Below are 24,334 nucleotides of genomic sequence, written 5' to 3' on the forward strand. Positions count from 1 at the left end.
GCATTAGAAGCCTGGAGTTGCAAGTATCTCTGAGTACAGTTGGTTCAACTGACTAAATCGCTCTTCCAAAATATCTCACTTTCAACCTGATCTAAAATTCAAGGTACTATTAAACACGTCAAGTAGGAGAGGAAGAAAAAAACTCATGTCATTTGCTACAGCATTAAGTGTTGTTAATTGCACAACCTGGCTGGGTTTAACAAAACTGCAAGTTTCTATTTCAAAATCAATTCCAACTTGCAACACCTGCACGGAAAGAAACAGAAAAGATAAAATATGCAGCTTCTCAAACACTCCTTTAGAACTACAGCATCTAAAAATCAAACATTCAATTTTTTTCAAAATGCAAGTTTGCTTCACTGGACTACCACTGCAAATCCTACATTTAACTGTGCTGCCTCTGTGTATTTCTGAATACAGCTGAAACATTTGCACCCCCTAGCTGTCATAGGTAAGAGACAGTACTTATATCTAACTTACATTCATTTTCAACTTCAAATTTATTGAGGCAGTTTATATCAATGTATCCATAAAATTATTCAGAAATAACCCAAGTATACCATTTAAACATCTTCATGATTTATCCATTTACACACTCAGTACACAAACAACCCAGCCTCTGTACAGGTTCATCACATGCAAACCACCCATAAAGACAAAAACTTTAATTAAAAATAAGTCACAACTCAGTGTACTGTTTCAACTGCATCTCCATTTACCAAATGGCACATTGAATATTCTCTAAAATAAGATGTTTTTAACAATCTTGTTAAAAAATTCTTGGGCAAAATATTTCTAGACTTAAAAAACATCAAGATTTTTCAAAACACTCAAGATACTATACAACTTATAATAACCTTGAAATAGGTTTACAAGGTTGTTAACCAAGGTATTTACATACCAAATAATGTAAAGCAAAAAAATCGTATTTCTAATGACAAAAAGGTGATGCATTGAAGATTTATGAAATTAAAATTAAGGCTCTTTGTTATAGTTCTTTATGTAACTTTACATAATAGCCAACTTTGGAAATGTCAGTCTTGCACATTCTTGTCAATCTACTGCATTTAAAGCAGTAGAGTATATTAAGTATTACTTAGAATAATTACATTGCTACTTCTATGTTTGAGCATGCTTTTGAAACACTGTAATTATGAAATATTTACAATGTGTAGCCTTCAAACTTTATGTAAAAGTACGACTGTCTGATTTGAATACAAACAACATACCTGCAAAAAACTTCTTTAATTCTCAAAATTAAATGCAAATTCCTACAATCTTAATAAGCAAACCAGCTCTGAAAAGTTCTAATATGTGCCTGAATGTGGACAGAAGTTATGTGAAATAACTCAGACAGTACTGTTTTTCATTTCAGACCGAACTATTCTTTGTATCATACTCTGTTTTCTTTAAGCATGTAGAAAAATTAAATATTTTTTTAAAAAAATTATTCCAAGACCTACGTATGCTTTCAGAGCGATGTCCATAGGTTTCTTGAAAAACCAATACTGTCTAGCAGGTTGTAACGATTGGTCCACAGTTTATTTCAGGATGTGTGTTCAACTAAAAGCAACTTGCTGTTTTTCAACGTCATTTCTCTTAAAAAGCACAGTGATATAAAACGCTGAAGACAGAACAAAAAAAATGGAATGGTAACCTAAGGATCAAATTCATTAGCCATTTCTCCTACTATATCAAAATTTGTAGTCAGAATTGTCTTTATTGACTTTATTTTTAATTTTTTGTACACAAAGAAAAACATGTTCATATCCATCATGAACAAAAACTTAAAAAGGCAGAACTAGAAGACATTTGTGTCCTTCACCAAAGCAAAGCTGTGCTAAAGGTTCCAAACATTTCCATTTTTAAAATAAATATTTTCTTTTTTTCATTGTCTACATTCCAGTCTTCAGAGCATCACTGGAAACTGCAGCCTATCATGAAATACACACTTTTAAACAGAGTCCCAGCTCACTGCGTTTGGTAGCTTGCCATACCATATCCAGCTTGGTTAGGTATTACAGGAGCACCTTGTCCCTGTGCAGGCTGAGCACCAAATCCACCCATCCAGGCAGCAGATGGAGATTGGCTTAAAAAGGAACAGGAAAAGAAAAAATAAAAGAAAAAAATCATGCAAGCTAGTCAAGTTATTTACAAGTCAACAGACTAAAAAAAGAACATAAAACACACTTCCTACGCTACCATTTATACCAAAATAGAACATTTTATTCTTCTATGAGTAATTCAGAAGCCTTTTATACCAGGCTACAATGCTGCAACATGTGGTTTCTGAAAACGCCTTAAGCTTTAAGGGGGGGGGGGAGTATTGGATACTAGTTACACAGAACCACCACCTCCAAAAGGCACGAACACAGGCATGCGTCTGTAATTCCACACCAGTGATGCAGAAATGCAAAAAATCCCCAACACCTAATTGGCATAAGTACCACTGATAAGTTTATCAGGGCTTCATCTCTTGCCAATTAAACATTATGAGAAATTAAACAAAAGAAGTTATTTTAGAAGTGTATTAAAACAAAAAAAATTCTGGTGAACTCTGGTGAAGGTTTCAGGTATTAAGAGTCCAGTCAAATTCTGAAACCGCAAAAGTTAAAATGTCGTTATGTAGTTTCTTTTCTCCTCAGTCACAAACCCTTTGGTAAACACTAGGGCTCCACGGTTTAGACTTCTCCAGTATTCACCACCACAAGTCAGAATCTCAAATTTTTAGGTAACAGACAAGACCACCACCTGAAACTCTAACACAGAGGCAGTTTTTGTTAACTTTGAGTCTCAAGACACCCATGTGCACAAAATGTCTTATCATGAACAAGCCAGAGTGACTCACCCCACTATTTGGTCCATGGTAATCATTAAACATAAGCTTTAGCACGTAACAAGGCTTGACACCTTGTGCAATCCTTGAATCAAATGAGCCTGAAGCTCAGACACAACATTACTGCAACGCTCTACAAAAAAAAACGTTAAGTACAATTACTCACTCTACTCCAAACCCCTGCTGATTCCACGCCTGGCCGTACATTCCGTATGACGGTACTTGCCACCCGTTAGCCATGTATTGCCCGTACTGTTGGGGATTTCCGTATACTTGGCTCCATTGCCCCCACTGACTGTAATCCACCTAAGGAGAGAAAAATTCTTAGCACTTCAGGTTCTAGAGGTGGATTATATTCCTTTTCAGCTGCTAGAGGCAACACTTTTGACTGTCAGTCACGCTGGCTATTTAGTCATAGTAAAATCAGAAAAGTGAGACAGCACTGCGACCTAATTAGATCCTCATACTGAGAGTGTGCACACACACGTGTTTTTAAATACCAAGGGATGTTTGGTTGGATGGTCAGCTAGTCCGCGGTAAGAGGGCTAGCATGAACCAGAATTACCTCCAAGTTTCTCCCTATCTTGAATCATATCCAGCAGACAGTACCAGATATTCCACCAAAATCACTAGCCCAATTTGATGAACAACTGGAACATAACTGAGACAGAACACGGAATTTCATAAGAATGCTACTACAACATCGAGCTATTATAGTTGGGATGCATTACAGATAATTGATTGCTTTTGTGATACAAATATAAGAACACACAAAAAGGTTAAAATGCCATTACCTGTTGGAAGTTTTTAGTCATATCAGGGGATTCTTTACCCCAATAACATTTAACAACATGTCCTTCAATTGTGGTTCCATTAACTGAAACAATAGCATGTGCTGCACTTTCATGGGTTGAAAATCTAAAGAAGGTAAAAACAAACTAGTGTTATGCTTCATAGTCCCTTCAGTGGGTTGTTAAAAAAGTGACTCCATACATACAGGAAAATCCAGAGAAGAAGATCTGCTTTAACAGATTTTCATCTTTACAAGTAAAAAGATTGGTGGCTGCTTAAAAGTTCCAAATTTTTCTATGAACATAAGGCAACAGCTTTTAAGGCATCAGCTGAAGTTCATTCAAGTAAAATTAGAGAAAGATGAAACAGTACTACCTTAAAATCACAGATTTTCTTGTCCTTTATCCATACCTGACAAAAGAGTAACCTTTTTCAGGAAACACTCTGATTTCCATAATCTGTCCAAACGGTGAAAAAGTCTGTCTCATAAGTTGATCTACAAGACGGAACGTTTCTGAATTAGTAGCCATCTTGGTGTCCAGAAAGTTTCAGCAATTAAAGAAGCAGTAAAACAAATCATACCTGTGAGCCCAGAAGCGATTCCTCCACAGTAAACAGTACAATTTTTTGGACTCGACTGATTTACTACATCTTCAAATCTCAATTGTTTTGTATTATCTAGAAAGAGAGAAGGCTGCTTTTAAGCATCAGGCTAGCAGTAACCAGAGTCCCAGATACTTACCTCGTACAGATGTGCGAATTATGCATTTAATAAACATCCAATATTTTATGATAGAGCAGCAGTGCCACCACTATGTTGACTTAACATAGCAGAAAAATCTATTCTTTACGATCTGGAAGCCAAACTAGATATTCAATTAAGTGACATGATTGTGGCAACGCTGTTTCACTCCTCCATTTAACAGTGCCATGCAGAAGAGCAAATGCAACATAACTTTACAGAAAGGTCTTACTTTCTTGTGTACTTTTGGGGGCTGGTGGTTTCCGTGTTGCCCAGTTAGTTCTGATCTGACGGCCTCCCAGCCACTGGCCTCCCATGTGTACAATAGCGTTTTCTGCATCCTAAAGAGATGAAAATAAAGACTACTAATACATACAAATAAGAAGTACGTATAAGCCTGTGTATAAGATTTAGTTGTCAGTTAATTCCACCAACTGCTAAAAAGTACATGAAATTCTGAAAAAACTACCTAGTAAGCAGACAAAATCAAGTAACATCAAGACAAGTGTTACATAGGAAGGCCCTGACAAGCAACTTAGTAAAGCCCTCCCCCTCTTCCATGTTCTTTACACAGAACCAAAGCCAACTACAGTCACATACACACAGATACTTGTGTAAAGGTAGTGTATCAGTCTTTGATGGCTGCCCCAAAAAAGTGCAAGGGTCATACAGATGCCAGAAGCAACTATTTAAATGAAAGGACTACAGTTTTAATTATGGAAAATCAAATGATTTTGCCAATTGACTATATCACCAAGAACATAACACACAAAAGCATATCTGATAGTAACAGATGAAAAGTGAAGAAAGACTTTTTAATCATCAAAATCCCTCACTGAGAAATTTCTTGGCTGTAACCCAACTAAAGTTTATACAACAAAGTACATGCTGCAGAAGACACGATATAAAATAAAAATGCCTGAGTGTGGCCTTCTAGAACCTTAACAGGCACTCAATGTAATAGGCCAAGTTTGGGTAGATTTAGGGAGAAAAGTTGTAAGTTCAGGGAAGGCTGAATGATATGTTAATAAAACACACTAATGCTGGGATAGAAATCCACTGAGCTTGCAGTTTCCTGTTATTTGCCCCTCCACCCCCACCCCTTCCTCTCTTCTGCCCTTTGAAGGTATGCAATTTACAAAGCAGTCTACGCTCAGACATACCTTCTGTAAGTGTTAAAGTCATTGTATGTATGCAACACACAAACACCCAGAAAAAACAAAGAGTCCACGGCCCACATGGCTTAACACCTTATCTTGAATATAAGCTAAAAGACAATCTCTAAGCTCACATTGTAAAAAAGGAAACGTTTGCTAACTCTGCAAGAAGCAATCGTTTTTATTTCCCCCCCAACTCTTTTGAAAGAAGAGAGGCAGAGCAAATAGTACATATGCTTGAAATGCTTTTCCAAGGGCACAAAGCTTAAGAAAGGAAGTAAAGCACAAGGGACCAAGGGAACACAGAGACAATTTAAAGGTGAATGGCTTGCAGCTCCCTGCCCCACACTGACTGCTTTCAGGACAGACTTATCTCAAATACAAATGACTCAGGACCTTGATCTTCCTCTTTTACTAATGCACAGTGGTCATTTTGAAGACAATACATAAATACAATGATGGATTTATGAGAACACCAATAAAAAAAACTTGCACCCTTGCTCCCAAGACACAGTAACTTCCAACTTGACTAGGAAATCAAACCAGCTCAAACTCATCTCACTGCTAGTCTTGATGATCATAGCTACAACAAAAATGGAACCGAGACCATGCCGTAACTGTTCCAGTCCAATGCAGCAGTTTAATTTTCTCATAACTGTGGTGTGCATTAAGACCTTAATGGGTAAGGAAAACCACCTCATGCTGTCCTAAACATATCTCTGAATAAACACAACTCAGTTTTCCAAATCATTTCCATACATTTATTTAATTAACTTCAGAATTACCAAGAATGATTTGCTGAGGCTCTTGTATTGCTATAAGTAGTAGGACATTTTACTGAGCTGCAGAGCTCAAGGAAGCAAGTTCAGCTATACTTTAGTGTACGCCACGCACGCGGCAGCATTAGGTCCCCAGCAAGACTGAGCTTTGGTGTGAACCTAAGCCTGCCGAACACCAAGCCCTGCTGCGTAACTGCGTGCACAGCTTGGGACTGAGGGCTCCAGAGCTTCACTTTGCGGGGCTTCTACCCTACCACACCAAACGACAGTGGACGAGGTGCGGTGCCTCAGCTAGCAGACCCAAAGTGCAGCATCCCAAAGCGCTAGACCCAGGACTAGACACTCCACTCGCTCTACAAGAGATGGCTCAACAGACTAAGCCAAACTCTAACACACCCAAACAAGCTTTCTACATTCTGGAATCTTTCTTCAGAACGTTCTTGCCCCATTGCAGTCATCTAAATTCTTTCATAATTCTTTCATCCCTTACCACAAATAATGGAAGTTTGATTAAACTGTCTCCTAAACCCAAATTTCCCCTGAGAAAGTCTGTTACGTAGTGAATATATAAACAGGAAAAACTAAAAGAGGAAAAATCTGCAATTATTTTAAATTTACATTGTGATTACTCACCAGTTTGTTATAAAAAGATACAAAACCATAGCCTTTTGACTTTCCAGTTGCCATATCTTTAACTACCCGTGCATCCCTGTGAAAAGAAGCACAGCTATATGAGGGCAATATTAACAACCAGCGAAATAAAAACTAAAAGGAACCACACACACTGTATTGTGAGCATAATTTTTCTTATAAATTCAGTTAGCCCTAAAACTAGTCATTCCTGAACTCTCCCTATTGCTTCTTTACCTGTTAGAAAAAAGCAGTAGGACAAAAAAAATAACATGTAATAGACATGCAACCTATCCACATAACCTATACTGGCTAAGACTAGAATGTTCAAATTGGAAGTATAAGAGAAACAGAATTTCCTTTTCTAATATTCTATTGGCTAGGGTCCACTAAGGTTTACTGTTCTATAAATTACTGTAACAATTCTATCTAATTTACCATGCATTTTCTAAATAGTTAAATGTCTTCTGCCTAGTGATACAAAATATATGAAATATTAAAAAAATCGAAAAAGAGGAAAAAATAGGAATTAAAAGGCATACATGGCCTGTTAACAGATTTCTTTATTTTTCTTGGTCAATTCTCTACCATCATTTTGGAGTTTGGGCAGCTGTAAATTTTGAAAAATTGACATTTTCAGAAATTTAAGAAAGGAGAATAAAACTAACAACAATGCTAAGCACACCAGTACGAAAACAACAAATTTACACAGAAATTTTAGTGAGTAAGTTAAAATGATTGGAAATATAGAACTGCACTGAATATAGAATGTTAAAATGTAAATACTAAAATATGTATATATAAATAATGTATAATAAGAATAAATAGAAATGAGAAAAAATCTACAACTGAGTTCCAGTGTGCACAGTTCCTTGCAGTTAGCCTTCAAGATCCTGTCCATTCTTATGAGCAATTCTGCAAAATAACCAGAATGCTATTACTTTTAATTGTGACTTGGACTTTAGAAAAACTGCAGGTCTCAGGTATAAATATAGATTGAGAAACAGAAACCTGAATTATTCTCTTTATATCGATTTTTAAACAGTACTACTTACCACATTAAGAGACAAAAAGCAAAGTAAACAAAATAGCAGAGGTAAGATTTACGATTCATTTAAAAATATGCGTACAGAACAAGAGAAAAATAAAAATTTTGTTCTTAGAAATATATTCCTGTAAAATCGTACAAAAAAGTTCATGTGCAACTTTAAAGGATTTCTATAAAATAAGCTGGTAACAGATTAACAAATTTTTTTGTAGCAGTGCTCTTAAATATATACTTTAGAACTCACAAGCATTCTTTTAATGTTAAATATGTTCAATTGAAACTCCAGATGATTTGTTATCACCTGAATTTTCTGAGAGAAGTGTAAAGAAACTCTCTCAACTGGCAGAAGTGTGCACATATTATAAATCCAACATTTCTTAATTTAAATATTATAATCTTAATTCATCATATCTAAAAAAGTAATTGAAATTTCAATATTAGCTTTTTTCAGATTTTCATAAGTTCTACAACAATCTGCTTCATAAAATTATTTAATTGCCTAGCGTTCGATACTGCCTATAAAACGCAGTATGAATGCATATAAAATATGCCAAAGGTGCAACATATACCACTTATAAAGTCACTATTCTGTACACATTGTGAACAATAAAAAAAAATCACACTTAGAAACAGTAATTAAATTCTAATAAAAAGTTGAAAGATATTAGTATATAAAGTTAAAAGCATATCCCTTTCAGCAAAACTGGAGCACAATTACATTATTGTATATACATCAAGTGATATGAATACCAAGATAAAAAGACAATCCCTCTTTACTGCCCACCCAACACAAAGAAATTAACATCAGAAAAAATATCTAAAAGATAAGAAGTAACATTTCAAATCAGAACCACATTTTTACTGTCAGATTTTCTAACTAATATTGGCAATGTTTATTATGATACTTACGATATTTTACCAAAAGGAGCAAATGCTGACTTGATGTCTTCTGTTGTTATTTCTGGACTTAAATCCCCAACGAACACATGGAAGTGATCTGAAAATAAATAATTTACTAATCAAATATTTCACTGCTATCTACAGTTTTAACTCCTGAGAAAGTGATGCTCTGCGTACAGCACTGGGAACCAGGAACGCCCACGATTCCACTCGATGAGCAGCAGCAACTAAACGTGTCCACTCCAGTTTCCCCAGTTGTAAAGCAGAAAACAGAAGAATTAGTTTGCAAAGTTCTATTAAACACAAGATGGGAAGGAGAAAAGTTATGTTTAAATGCGTTTATGGCAATTACTACCACATGTTATTAAGTATTTGTGTAGAAGTAATACTGTGCCATTACTTTACTTACTGGATGTATCTTTTTTCTGGCTACTTGGTGTTGTTGCCCAGTTTACTTTGACCTCCTGAAAACAAGTATAAGATTTAGTATAAATTCATAAAACTCTTACATTTTATAAGTTAATTTAAGGGTTGGTTACAACTGTCAATGTTTAAAAATCATCGCTCAATATAAAAGACTGTAGCACTTTAAAAAAAGTAAAGAATACTTCCTAAATAAGATTTTTTTTTTATTTTTAAATCAATAGTATTTTATTCTAATAATATTTAATCATTGTCAACATCTCTAACAAAAAATTCCCATAGGTTTATTTATTTACAAGAACTTATTTCCCTTAAAATTAAGATTACAAGGTAAACAACTTACCTTTCCCAAAATCTTTCTCCCATTCATAGCAGCTAATGCAGCAGCTGCATCTCTGTGTTCATAAAATTCCACAAAGCAATAAGGGTCATTGCTTGTATGCTGCAAAACAGAAAATCCAACAGAAGAGTTGACCCTTCTGCTATCGGGTTGCTGAGAAGAAAATCCAGGAAAATATATTACTTATAGCTAGAAACGTTAAGAATGATTTGCATTAGATTCATGAAATAGCCTTTGAAATTACACTTAAATGTAAGAATTCTTAAGATGGGCTTCTTAGTGGTCTAACAATTTCTGAAGCATTGTTTACTTTATATGGGGTCTCAGTACTGAACTAAAAATAATTCAACTACCAGAAAGGTGATCTGCAGACTGGATGGAGAGGAGGGAAAAGGGGAAGAGTAGAGAGAAGAACAAATATAGTCTTCTGCCTCTAATACATACTCATAGCTTGAAAGGTTTGTTCCCCACATACACTTTCACCAATTTTCTCTCTCCTCATGCTTAAGAAGTCTTTCCTCTTATTTGCCTGAAAATCATTAGTAGACCGCAACCCAGAGGTTGCATATTCTTGGCCTCAAGTGAAAAACGTTACACCTAACAAGTGGGAAACATCCCTTAAAAAGGGGTCAAAATAATTAATGATCAAGGGGGGAAGATACTACTTAACTGATTGCTATTCTCTTGCATCTTGGATATAACCTGCTTTTGTAGGCTGACTTATATCTTCTTTAAAAAAAACTAACAAATAAAGCTCCCTAAACCAGGATATGAAAAGCAAAGAACACGAAAGCCTTCAGAACAGTTGATCAAGTAGACACAACTACGAGACACTGGACTTTAATTCCCAACCCCCACCCCCCCCAAATGTCAGAAGTACAAGAGCTAGGGCCTTATATCAAAATATCTGCAATAACTATGCTACGTGTACACAGACCAGAAGACAATAAACGAGTATAAAACTAAACTTATGTCTTGCATGGACAAGGAAGGGTCTAACAACTGTTTTGGCATCATTATTCCTCCACATCAACTTTCACCAGTGTCAGATCACAGCACTAACTGAAGAGTAGACCAGTAGACCTTCATCAGTTTTTACTATTTAACTACTGAAGATTCATACAAGCATATATGGATAAAGAAAACCAAATTCTGTCCTGTAAAACTGGACTGTACTTCCTCAAACACAGCTCTGTCTAGATCTGAACAAGGGAAGCTATGAAGATCTAATAGCCAAACTGCTCACGAGGCCTTTATACACCTAAAATGATAAAGCAGTCCGAAGTCATCCTTCTAAACACTTGCAGTACTGGGTGTTCTAACATGCAAAGTAACAGGCGGTGACAGACTATGTATCTGAGACTATAAACAGGAGTTTAAGTCAGGAGAGCCCTGAAGTACTCTGAAAGTACCTCGATCCCAGCTGCCCCAAAACAGTGAGCCTTAATTCACCCCTCTTCTCATACTACATTCCTGCTGCGCTGAACACAAGATTTAGGAAACTACAAGTTAGTGCACTTCATGCTTCAACTGAAGTGCATCCAACGTTACTTTCAGATTGGGAGGAGGTGTTCTTTGCTCTAAGAACTGGTCTGAACATAAGAGCCTCTGTTTTAGAGGCCCAGATCTTTAGGTGTTCAAGATACCTGCAAATGCTTGTCACACCACCCGCTGACTATATGTGCTCCCAGAATAAACACTTGAAAACTCTAGCCACTTAGTATGTCCATGCCACATCTTCTGCAAATGAGGGAAGGGAAAAAGTGAGTGAAAAAAAACAGTTGATGCAAACAGCTGAAGAGGAAAAAAAAACACAAAAGGAAAACACTCAGGTATAAACTCGACTGACTGAAGTAGTAACAATGGACAGGTAAGAACTGCTTAAATGTAACAGCATCTGTGAAAAGTTTAAAATGCAGGGATTAGAAGGATGAACAATGTCAACAGGCACTTCGACAGTTACAAGCACAACAGCTGCAGGCCAATTCCAGTCTAGAATCCAACCACTTGAAGTTACCTGGGTAGTCAGTTTCAAGGTGTAAGCATATTCCTTTGTGTGACTGTAAACAACTTGTTGTTTTGTTTTTTTAAATACCTGAACAACTAACACACTATACAAAAATGTTTAAAACCTTCAAAGTACACAGGTAAAGGCATACCTAACATTTGTAGTTCACACTGTTTATGGTTATCACTTTGACAGGTTTACAACTCTACCTGAAAAAGATCCTGTCCTCCCTTTTATTTTCTCCATGTATTCACTCTTTGAACCGGAGAGTAATTATAGGGCATTGCTCCATATCAAAACCCGTTTCCAGTAGTATAAATACACAGTTTACAGTACCTCTGAAATGCAAACACACCCTAAAGGATGCAACAAAACACCCCTCCTAGGTACTCCGGAGGTGAAAAACGCTGCCCTTTCTATCTTCAAATATGAATTCCCCTCTTATTAAGATCTTTCTCCTACCCTCCCTTCTTTGTGAAGTCTATCAGGTGGCTTTGGGGCAGTGAGGGCAGACAGCGCACTGAGTAAATGGGTGCTGAACTTCTCAACATTGCACTCATGGTACCCTGCTTGGTGACAGGTGCTAAGGTCAGCCGAGTACATTCACCTCCTAACACCTGAACCAAGCTGCAAGTGGCTTTTTGTTTACACATTTATTTCATAAAGCTGTCTCACTGATTTCTGTGGTTATACAAAATAAAATAAGCACTGGAACTTCTCATCCACTTCGTAGCAAATCAGAGTGATGCCAACATCTCTCACCCAGCCAGTGGCAGTACCCTATTTCTGAAGGGTATGTGACAATCACCATTTCTCTAGAGCAAAACTACCAAGAGTGTTCTGTAACACGCTATTTTCTTCTCTTCTTTCTCCAACAACCATGGCAGAACTCTTACCTTCCTAGAAAGCTTTAATAAAGGTGCCACGTGAGAAATTACTAGTTAAGACAAAGATGAGAGTGATTAAACAAGCATCAAGTTAATTTGTGGCTAAAAACAAAAAAGCAGCATGCCACATTGAAAGGAAAAGCAGATAACTGAAGAGTTACTATCGTGGTGTTTCTAAGAGGATGAGTCTTGCAACCAGGCATACTTAATATTTTTATTAATGTTCCTGATAAAAAAAAGGTGACTGTACTCAGAAATCTGTAATAACAAGTTAGTAGGAACCACAAGAGCACGCAAAAAAAAAAAAAAACAGAACCAAAAATTAAACCTAGCAAAAGTTCTGATCAGTCCCTGCCTGCTAGAAGCTTGTAGGTTATAAATGAAGAAAGAGGGAAGAACATTAGGCAGCAAGAAGTTGCCTAGGATATGTCAGGAAGATCACAGAAATGGCTACCAACCCTAAATGTATCAGAGTGTTTACAAACGTGAGAGAAGAAAGTATTAATACTTACCAACACTTTATATAAAAACCGTATCTGGGATACTAAGGAAATTTTGTTCTAAGAAAAATTTCATTTAAGAACAGGCTAGTGCAGACAAGACCTACTCCAATTTAAAGAAGAAGAGGCTCAGGAATAGAAGAACTTATTTAGAAGAATTTTTGACTGTTCATGTTCAGATAAAGTCTAAAATGGAAAAAATAGCCATGAATAACACTGGAAACAAGAAAGTTTTTTGATTATCAGAACAAGACAGTTCTGAAAAGAGAGCACAACAATCCTTTACATTAAAGCAGAATCTCATCAGTTGACAGAGCAGATATGGCAGGGCCACCAGCAAAAGTACAGGACTGTGCTCAACAACAGATCTCTTCTGCAAAAAGGTATCAGAAAATATAAACAAGATCGACCCCAGAAAAACAGATTACCAGTAATGTCAAAAGAAGCCCCCACAATTTTACCCTAAATTACATTATTGTTGCTACCCCTCTGGATGTGAAAGGCCTTACCTCTGTTATCATTTTACAGCTTTTGCATGGTCCAATCTGGCTGAATAACTGAAGTATAAGGACTTCAGTCACATCTCTGGAGAGGTTTCCTACATAGCTACACAAGGAAACAAACAAAAGAATTAAACCAGAAATTTTCACCTTTTAAAGTGTTAATTTTTTTAATCCTTAAATGACTATGAAAAAATCTCCCTTTAGAATCCCAGGCATCTTAAATTGAAAGACATTATTTACAAATGATTTTATGACAGAGCTTTAACGCGACATCCATGTGTTTTTTAAATTAAAAAGTTGGCAGCACAACTGAGAATGTGAAGCATGAAACAGACAGAGTACTGGACATCGATATCTAGCACCAACCCTTTCTTCAAAGAAGTGTCACAAGCAGGAAGAAAGCTGCTCAGGAATGTCGGATAGAACAAGCGACCAACTGGGCAAAGATGTTTTAAGCTTCACTTCCCACTGAGCATCTAATCAAGCCCACTTTAATTTGGGTATGAACCCACAGCTAACGCCTCCTATTTCAACAGTAGCTGTTGGACACAGACCGTGCTGTGCCTTGCAAGCAACCACCTCAATTCTTCTGTTTTCCTGAAGTGGGAAACCTGGCCGCTCAGCAACAGGCAAGGCAATCTGTGCAGCACCGCAACACAGGACCACTCCCCATGCCATCTAGCTCAACAGATGCCACCTCTGCAAAAAACCCCCCCAATTTTAGCAATGTTATTTTAATATCACCCACACTTCTTAATTTTTTTTTAATTTATAAAGCCTTAGAAATTCCAAAACTTGGAATTGTTTTTGTGAAGTTTAGATAGAGTCCCACAATTACACAAATAGTAAAAAACCAAACCAACCAAACACACACAATAGCTGAGTTCTAGAACCATTCCTAGATACTCTGCTATGTTTTAACACTCACAAAAAGTGAAACCAGGTCACAGAGATGGCTCAGAAAAAGTCAAACATACAAAACAGAACTCCTTTAAAAAAAGCATGCCCAATTTGGAATCAAACTCAGTTGGTAAGGGAAAGGCACGTCATGTCAGCACAACTCCACATCGGCAGCCCAGGAGCATTCGTTCTTTACAAAAATAAGCCCGTCAAGGTATACGGTACGCAAATACAACCAGTAACAAGAACGCAACGTCTGTATTTATCTGTTGAAAGAAGATACACATTTTATTCATTACACTCTGATCCACTATAGAATCCCCTAACAAAAAGTCAGTGGGAGCTGCTAACGCACTTCGGTGAGCTCCAACGCGAGCCAGCAGCTCTCAGTCCATGCGTAAGCCCAGCGCGTCTCCGTGCAGCGCTGTGCGCGCTTCTTGCGCTTAATGGGCGTCCCTCCGAGTAAAAGTCTTAAAAGCTGCTTCTGTGCTCCACAACTGGACTTCCGCTTAGCTCGAGCAAAATGACAACTGACACCACTTGTTTTCATTTGAACACCACACAACGAAATTCACAGGGTTTTATGCTGATGCTCTCAAAAGCTCAGCTCCGAACTCGGAGTCAGGAGAGAAGTGCTGCACCAGATCCAGAGCGAGCTTCCTACAGGATGCCACCTGGACACACAAACGTCCCTTAAATGCATTCGTGTATTTTTACTTTCCTACTAAACATGCATGAATTAGGAGACATCACTAATGGAAGCTGCATTTGTAGACTGCATTGTTAGGAAGCATTTTGGTAAAGTTAAGACCTGCCAAAGTGAGGAAGACCCCGTGTAAGACAACCTGCCTGCCTCATGGACTTTTCAACTCCCTGTTCTGAAAATGTAGAAGATCTGGCTAAGTGTTTAACTGCTACCTGAAATCTTAACTAAGCTCGTTAATCATTCACCAAGTTAAAATTTCCAATCACTAACAGTTTTAAGTGGAAACACTACCATTTGCAGATATTATTACAATCCGATGGAAAGATCTGGTTTCAAGAGCTGCTCCGGGAAGTGTCAGTACCGACAGGAACCTGTCACCTGCGGCTGCTGCCCCGTACGTTGTGGAGCAGGGCTAGCTACCTGCGTGCCTGAGCAGCACCCCTACAGCTGGAGCACTGACAGGGAAGGAAACACAGGGCAGTCCTTTTAACTTCACCCCTACTGCCAAGTCAGGCACAGCAAAGAACACAGTAACGATACAGGAAGCCAAAGTCTCAGCACCTTCTACATATTAGTACCTTTTTCAGAGTTCTTACATTTCCGAAGTACAATCTGCACAATTCCTTTTGGAATTCCTGACCAAAAATGCCAGGAAAACCGTTCCTTCTAAACCCATTTAATCAATCTAAGCTGTGCTAACTGTTGGAAGAGATACCAGGTGGCTTTCCAATCCCACCGTGTCTTCTGCAAGATGCCACATCGTAACCTTCAGCTATGAAACAGGCTGCATAAAAAACCAAATGAGCAGAGTAATTTTGGACCAGCTGATTGCTAGATTCAAAGGGGACGTAAAGTCCTAATGGTCCCTTAATTCTCTGTATGTATATGATAAATACTGCCTTGATGTTCACCATTACCATAATCAGAAAGCATCAATACCTTTCACAATTTGCTAATGCTCAGAAACTTGAATACACTGAGAATACTTCACAATAAAAGGCTCGTGTGACAATGACAGCATCCACAGAGACCTAAATCTCTTCAGGTGCGTGTAAAACACATGAACACACACCACTACAAATTTGAAACAATACACTAAAGGTCAGGACTTGATGGTTGCTTTCATGTCTTTAACTTAGTAGATTGCAGTAACATTACCTCCTGCAGTACAGTTAAAGATTACTGAAAAAAACACACAAGTAAACAGCTCCAGGTACCTTGTTTGAACAGTGTATCTCTAAGGAAAGAAATATATTCAACACGTTAGGAACGGAAACCTTACCTTTCTGAAAACACAAAACATCTCAGCTGATGCTAATCCCCTGGCACATACCGCCAGACTACTGGGGCACCCAAATTTCCCCCTTTTAACCTCCACTTATGCATGATATAACACAGTACTTTCTATTCTACTTTGTGAAAACAAAGTAAGCAGAAATACACCTAAAGAAAACACATGGCCTTCAAAAGGCTCTTCCAGGTATTTCAATACTTTTGGTTTGTTACATCCTACAGGATATATTATTCAGACTTAAAATAAATAAATAAATAAAAATCAAACCCAACAGAGAAGAAGCACTTACTATACTTTTATAGGCTGTTGTCTTGGTTAATGTGACAGGGCAGCAAAAGTTGTGGCTTTTTGCATACAGGCAATCGTGTTTGTTCCCTTCTGCAAGTTTGAAGCACTTAAATACCAATTAATAAGCACATACCAAAAAAAACACAACACACACACACACAAATATACCCTGATACAAGTTTCAATATACTATACTTGAATGCTGCTGACAAGACAAAGAATAAGAAACTGCATTTCAAGTTTGGAGATCTTGTAAAATTGTACAAAAAAATAAGAGATGCAAATAGCAGCAATTAGTTTAGAATTCAACTCTTAGGGTAAGGAAGAAAGGGACATTTACAGCCATCACTTTTAGGTCCACAAAAGCTCCCCTACATACTACTTTGATGAAAGACAGTAAAAAAGCCTTCACACTCATGCAGACAACATGCAAGAAATGGCAGGCGCTACTGAAGAAAGTATTATAAGGACTAATGCCGCTGCTGGGGTGAAAAATCCCTACGAATTCTAGCAGCATCTCTCCGAGTAGTGCTAGTGAGCTACAGGAAATAAAATAATAAGAAAAATCTAGTCCGTAGACTACTAACAGACAATACCCCTCTACAAGAGGATTGAACTGAAAGAAAGTGCACAAGAAAAGCGAATCCAGCTTTGGGTTCAGAGCTGAAGGGTCTGACTTGTGCATCCTGTCTAAAGTGCACAGTACTTGCTGCACAACACGGCAAGGCAACACCTGCAACAACTTACAGGTATTTAGTGACTGCTCCTGACACTTTTTTGGATAGCATTAATAAGAACATGCAAATTGGGAACTTTTCTTCCCGTTGTCCCTGGCAGCTGAAAACACCAGCACCAGAAGAAGTTTCTGATAGCCTAGTTTCCACTCTGAAGTAGAAACAGGACTTTGACACAGCTCACGATGGAAACAGACCCAGCAAAGCCCATGGAAAACAGAGCTTTCAAGAGTTCTACACAAAGAACTCAGAAGCCCGTAGCTTATTTCACAGCCCGCATAAAAAAAAAAAAAGGTAAAAAATTACACATTGTTGATTTTCTGTACCATGTTTGACTTGAAGGGTGCTGACCAAGATCTCATGCCACCAGCAAAAATCATGACACAGAAGTCCACCTTTCCCAAGTTATCTGCAAATTGTTCAAAGCAGTAAGGAGAAGTTTTTGGCAGAAAACACTGGATGTTGTTCTCCACGTCTCCATAAAGGCCTATTAGTTATGAAACATGAGAAAAAATGGAACTGGTGTCTATTTTCTATATTAAGCCTCAGAAGATATTTTGAATTCTTAGAGGTTCGTCACTGACCTACCACAACTGAGAACAACAACGCAATCCCTACAGGTTTTTCTTTAGTATTTCATTTATTCCTTCAGCAAATACATCCATAAAGCTTCACTTATCAGCCAAGTGCTTATGCACATGGTCAAGCAGCTACACAAACAATTTATTCTTTACTTAGGCTTTCTCCTGTAAAAACAAACTAAATGAAAGAGTTCAACTCACAATATTATTAGTTGCTCTTGAGGACAGTACATCTTTTATTTCTACGGAAGATCATAACAGATATAAGGGAGAACTATTACCCAGCACAATAATCTTTAAATATGAACTTGCGATTACAAATTTAAATATATTTCAGATACGAGTAGGGAGAAGAGGGAGGCGTAAGAAACAACGCTACAGCAAAATGTTTGTGTTTTATGAAAACAGCCCTAAAAGAATTTTAGGAAAGTAACCCTGCATGACTGTGGTTACTACAAAACTACTGGGAACTGAATGTATATGCTCGTTATTAGTTTGACAAATTATATGGGGAGTCACATGTGTGCAATAAAACATCCTGGGCAGCTGTAGCGATGGCATTTCAGACATCTTAGCACAAATGTAATTTTTTTCCATGTCAAGTGACCACAGGCTAAGTCAGGCCATTGGTGGATGCTTTGGGGAAGATGAACCCACTTCAAGCGCAGCGCCAAAACTTGTGAGCGGTAAGGGAACGTTTTAAAGTTTAGTCTAGATATAGCTCTTTAAACAAAAGAAAAAAGGAGGAGGAACCGATCAGTACCAGAAAAGAGCCCCGAGTAAAACATGGAGCACCTTTGCCCTTTTCTCCCCGCTCATTCTCAAGCGGCGCTCTGGGAACCACTTCCACTCTTTGGGCCAAGCAAAGTCAGACCACTAGAGCAGTCAGCATAAAAAGTGAGAGTATTTAAGATGCATTTATTCAAACTAAGTATCTCCACGAGCAAAGACTAAGCAAGTACTCCTACTACATCATGAGCAAGTTAACAGAACTTTTGGAGACATAGGAAGGAGAAAAAAAAACAACACAAATTGCCTCGGAAAGCCTCAAATGCCAAGTCATCATTTTGGTACTGGAAACCAAATTAAGCAATTCAGAGCTATTTTGCTCCGTTTTCAGTAGTTTCTTCAAAGCGGCCTTCAATCCAGAACATCTTTGAGAGCCTTTCTGAAAACCACTGTCCCTAAAACTAAACAGACAAAGATTGCGTTGGCACTGTCCCGAGCTGTGTTTCACATACGGGCGGCCTGAGCGCCGTACTGTCGGGGGGTTGAGTGTTGGAGTGCCTTTCTCACCCGGACAGCCCGGCCGCCGTGCTGCTCGCACAGCACACAGCCCCGGCAGCTGGAAACGCAGGAGATGACTGAAACCACCTCGCCCGGCAGCCTGTGCGCTCACGCCTGCTCAGGCAGACGGGCCCCCCGCTACAAGTTCGCAGCGCGCAACAAAGCCACACCAGCAGAGCGGCACGCAACTCGCCGGCAACAACAAAAAGCTCAAATGTGTGTGTTTGAACAGCGAGCAGATGGCAGCCCCCAAGTTACTGCACGCTGTTCCGAGACACCACCACGCAGCCAGCCCCTCGCACGGCCCTACAGAACCAGCGGCCGCCCTCACGGGGGGCAGGTCCGGCCCCAAGGGGACCCCGACACGGGGCTCAGGGACCCCCCCCCCGCCCCGCAAACACCCGGCCAAACCCCGGGGCACCGCCGCGGCCCCTCGGCTTCCCCCCAGTTCTCCACCTCCCCCTCACAGCCCGCTCCCCTCAGCGCCGTCCCCTCACGCCCCGTCCCCTCAGCGCCCGTCCCCTCACAGCCCGCTCCCCTCACGCCCCGTCCCCTCACAGCCCGCTCCCTCGCCGCCGTCCCCTCACCCCCGTCCCCTCAGCCCCGTCCCCACTCACAGGGTCCGGGGCTGCCCGTCGTCTTCCATAATGGTGCGTGAGCGCCGCTCGCAGCCGCAGCCGGGGGCAGCGCCGGACGGGGACGGGGGGGGCGGCTCCGCGGCGCAGGGAGCCGAAGGGAAGGTGAGGCTGAGGGCCCCGGCTGCCCTCGCTCCGTCTCTCGCCCCCTCGCCAGGTCCCGACGGCGCGGCCCGCTCGGCGGAGGGAAGAGGCACCACAAAATGGCCGCCGCCGCCAGCCGCTCAGGAAGCCGCGCTCCGCGCAGCCGCGCCCCGCCGGCCCCGCTCCCTGCCGGCCCGGCCGCTCCTGCCCGCGCCGCTCCGCCGCGCCGCGGGGCGCTCTGGGGATCGTAGTCGCGGCCGGGCACAGCTCGGCGGGACGGACGGGCTGCCCTCGGCCTCCCGCGGGCCTTCTGGGTGCTGTAGTCCTGCGGCCGCGGGCGGCCCAGCGGGGGGAGCGGGGAGGGAACTACCGCTCCCAGCATGCCCGGCGCGAGGGGCGAGGGCGGGCCCCGCTCGCCGCAGGCCGGGCGCCGCGCGTTCCGCCCCGCCGCGGGGGCGAGCGCGGGCGGCGCGGGAAGCGGGGCAGGGGGATTGCGTGGCGGCCCCGCTAATTGCCCCCCCTTCATTAGCGCCGCGTCCTGGGCGCTGAACCTGGCAGCGCCCGGCGAATAAAAAGTCCCCGCCGCGTGTTGTTGTCGCTGGTTAAAATTAATCATTTTTGGGTGTTCCGCCCCAGCGCGGGCTTTGTGGTTTTGGGACACCCCAAACTGCGCTTTTGGGACGCCCCAACCCGTCCTTTTGGGACGCCCCAAACCAGCCTTCTGGGACACCCCAAAACGCCCTCTTGGGACACCCCGACCCTGGCTTGCACAGGGCTGGGGAGTGAGGTGTTGGATCTAGGGGTGGCTTTTGGTCGGCACTTGGAGGCGGGGAGGGAAATACAAATAGCAGAAACGCCACAAAAAGGCCACGTAAATCAGGCTGTGATTTACATCAGCTACTTGGTTTTACTTCACTCAGTCACGGCTGGAAAGGTTTCAGTATATATCCACAGCGCGTGTACAGCTCACAATTGCCATCAAACACTGCTGGTGCTGAGGGAGGGAGGCCCCGCCGGCAGCGCTGGTACCACACGTGCCCAAACGCCTGGTGAAGGTCCCTCAGCCTGGTTCCTGAGGCAATTTTTGGCAATTTCAGTAGCGGCATGTTAAGCAGTGGTTTCCTGAAGCTCTCTGGAAGCTCTGTCCTTTGTCACAGCGCTGGTGTTTGGGTATAAAAAAAAAAAAACAAACACCATATTTGCCCTCTTCACTTCTTGAGTATTGGAAAAATTTCCAAGAGCCAGCACCATTGTCACCGCGACACATAATTCACACTGACAAAGGAGAGCAGGTTAGGCTGGACAAAAACGGCCTAGAACTGTTCAAACAGTGCATCAAAACCCAGTCTTCATGTTGAGGGGAACACACAGCCAACAAGCTATGGTTACGTGCATTACAAATATTTGAGCACACTGGAATCAATTTTCAGTTTACCGCATTGCTTTTCTGTTATTCCCTCAAAACTTCTGAGAAAAAAACGTCTTTAACATCAAACATAAAAATCCTTGCTAACGCCATTAAATGGTCTCATTACAAAAAATATTTAATGGAAGAATTTTCATGGTAGCTTTTATTTTTCTTTAGCTAGTAACAAGCTAAATTAGGCATTGCCAATTAGGAAACGGATCAGAATAACTCTGTATAGGCGGAGTATGAGTTCCTCACTGGCAGAATAATCATAGCACTTATTCTGGAAGAAATTCAATTTGTGTACACATTGAATATTCAAGTACTACTAAATGCTCTCCCTCTTCCAAAATAGTAACATTGTGAAGAAAACTGCCTATATACTTATCAGACTAGTTATTTTCATGCCTGCTGCTCCCACAGCAATGTTTTCCCAGCTTTGACTTAAACACGCAAGGCTGTTGCCAGGCACGTATTTCTGGCAGCAGCTTTCCTGGCTAGATGCCGTGTATGTTTTAGAAGTATACACGGGATAGGTGCTTCAAGTAGCTTTTTACAATGCATTGGAAAACACAGAAGGTTGAATACCTTGGGAATCACTGGAAGAGTCCAGCTGTGGGATTGGTATAGTCAAAGACCTTCACATCAAGAACCCATGTACCCGGCAGGAACCAAGCTCTTCATGGTCAGCACAGCCGCTGGCAGCAGCAGGAGGCATGGGCAGAGGTGCTGGATACCAGTGGTGGGGGCAAATTCCAGCGTTGTGCCCACTGCTGGGGGCACCGTGTCACGCTGAAGTGGCTTGCATAGTGCCCTGCATATACCCAAGCCGAAGACCTGATAGAAGACATATTTCTATAGCACGGGCAAAAACGACTCCTGATGCAAGCCGTCTGTGTGGCATCGAGGGTTGCCTGTATGGGAAGCTGCAAAGTAACTGGCAGCTCACCAGGAGTTCGCACTGCTCTGTATGTCCTGTAAAATTGACACCATGTCTGTGTGATCCACACCTGATAGACTGAAACCTTGGCACAACATACGCAGATCAGCAATGCCTCCTAGTAAAGTCTGTGGGCTAAAAAAGTGAATGAAACTAGAATACGCATCTATAAATGTGATCACAAACATTTCTCTGAGAAGAGCCACTTCATTTACAGCAGCAATGCGAAACAGAAATCTTCTCGTTCAGAGATAGATATTTTTTTAAATATTACATTACCAAAATGTTTTAAATATTCTGTCATATGCAAAATGACCAGCTATCTCCAAACCCAATCAAAACAACACTCAAAACTTAAAAATACCTCTTCACTTAAAAATACCTTGCACTAATGAAACTTCACACAAACTCTCCTCATTTTTTGCCCTTTAAACCTTGTTTTTTGCCTTTTTTGTTTTGTTTTGTTTCCCTGCATTGTCCATTTTTTTAGTTAAAGAAAATTCCTTTTGAAAAGTAACATGAGAAAGGTCATGCCAGAAGATATCCAGGTCTGGATATACAGATGATATATAGAGCTATATACATATATCCAGATTGAAGAGTGCAATTATTTATTTCATGTGTTTGGTTATTTGGGCTATAATCTGTAAATCATGGGCATTCTCTGGATGTTATGATGGTTTGCAGTGTTTATTGCTACACGAAACGATGCAGCATGAGAGATGAGTTGCTGCAAGACATAGAAATGGCATTGGACTGCCCATTACCGACTAGCATCAATAATCTGCATCCCCATCACAACTGCCGTGTCCCTGACAGTGCAAGCATTATTGTTAAATGCAGCAATAAATAATCATAATAATAAAAAACTTTGAGGAAAAAATTATTTCCTGAGTTCAAGCTTCCAAGTTTGTATTAGTCTGGCAGAGGCCACGGAACAGTGAGTATTCGAATACCGTTCTGTGGAGAAGGATGTAAGATTTATTCAGAGGTGGTGAGAGGCACGTAACAAGGTGGGCAGGACCCACTTGAACTGAAACCTGCCAGAGTGCTGTAGTTGTGCCAGATCAAGCCATTCCATTTGCAGAAATAACTCAAAGTTTGTTTGCTTTTATTCTACCTTTCTGTCAGTGTTTGGCCACTTTATATACATGAGTTTTGGTAATACTGTCATTTAACTTGAAAGACATGACAAAATAATGTGAATTCTAGAAATCAAACTTAGGCATCCCCAGAAACTAACTTTACAGCACTGGTGCTGTAACCACTTGGTTACACTGGAAGGACTGTAGGCATAGTATGAAGAGCTGACCACGGAGTTAATTTGAGACAAATGACTCCAAAATGACCCACTACAGAAATGCTTAAGAAGGTTCTTAGGCCTTTCATCTGTGAAACCAAAGAGGCTTTTGCAAGGAACCAGCATTAGTTCTTACACCAGACCAGTGTGTTGCAAAAAACCTTCACCAAGGCTGAGGACAAGGTCAGGGAAATGGCTAGGTACAATCCACTAGAAAATGGAACATCAAGTGACACAAAAGTTGTCTTCTTAACGTGAGTTTAAAAAGAGATAGGCTCATTTCAGCTTCAGAGACATGTAAGGTCCTGGCAACTTGCTGTATTGCATGAGACTTAATTACATCCACATTCAAGGAGAGAAGCACTTTATAAGGCACTTAGGAGCTGACTTAGATGCCTTCTCAAAGTACATACTAGAAACTAGTATGTAGTATGTAGTCTAGTAGGTTTAAAGACTGACTCGATATTCAAAACGTCGGATAGCACTGAGAACTTCTCTGGAAACACCATTATTCAATTACATTTTCCCATTAACAATTACTTTTTGAGATTTGTTAATTAGCGTGTCTTAATCTATTTGTTATGTACCTTGATGCCTCTATGTAGCTCTAATTTGCTAAACAGAATGTCATT

The 24,334-nt window shown here is 40.4% G+C and overlaps 1 protein-coding gene across 3 annotated transcripts; it reads right to left on the reverse strand.

The window, feature by feature from the left end:
• Positions 1 to 480: 480 nt before the first annotated feature.
• Positions 481 to 20,279, reverse strand: TIAL1 (TIA1 cytotoxic granule associated RNA binding protein like 1). 3 transcript variants are annotated; one of them, XM_080597420.1, is made up of 12 exons: positions 19,953 to 20,279; positions 13,552 to 13,648; positions 9,651 to 9,800; positions 9,294 to 9,348; positions 8,894 to 8,981; positions 6,940 to 7,015; positions 4,603 to 4,711; positions 4,211 to 4,306; positions 4,040 to 4,124; positions 3,631 to 3,754; positions 3,003 to 3,142; positions 481 to 2,089 (listed from the first exon to the last, which is right to left on the reverse strand). In XM_080597420.1, exons 1-12 carry the CDS (start codon positions 19,979 to 19,981, stop codon positions 1,972 to 1,974), a joined length of 1,167 nt encoding a protein of 388 aa, XP_080453546.1. In that variant the 5' UTR covers positions 19,982 to 20,279; the 3' UTR covers positions 481 to 1,971. The 3 variants fall into 3 exon arrangements, with proteins under 3 accessions (XP_080453546.1, XP_080453547.1, XP_080453548.1); XM_080597421.1 differs by having other exon boundaries at positions 9,651 to 9,749; positions 19,953 to 20,271; XM_080597422.1 differs by lacking the exons at positions 8,894 to 8,981; positions 9,294 to 9,348; positions 9,651 to 9,800; positions 13,552 to 13,648; positions 19,953 to 20,279 and adding an exon at positions 7,479 to 7,804.
• Positions 20,280 to 24,334: the final 4,055 nt, after the last annotated feature.

This window comes from Anser brachyrhynchus (assembly GCF_964034855.1).
Source record: "Anser brachyrhynchus genome assembly, chromosome: 6".
Classification (NCBI taxonomy): Eukaryota; Metazoa; Chordata; class Aves; order Anseriformes; family Anatidae; genus Anser; species Anser brachyrhynchus.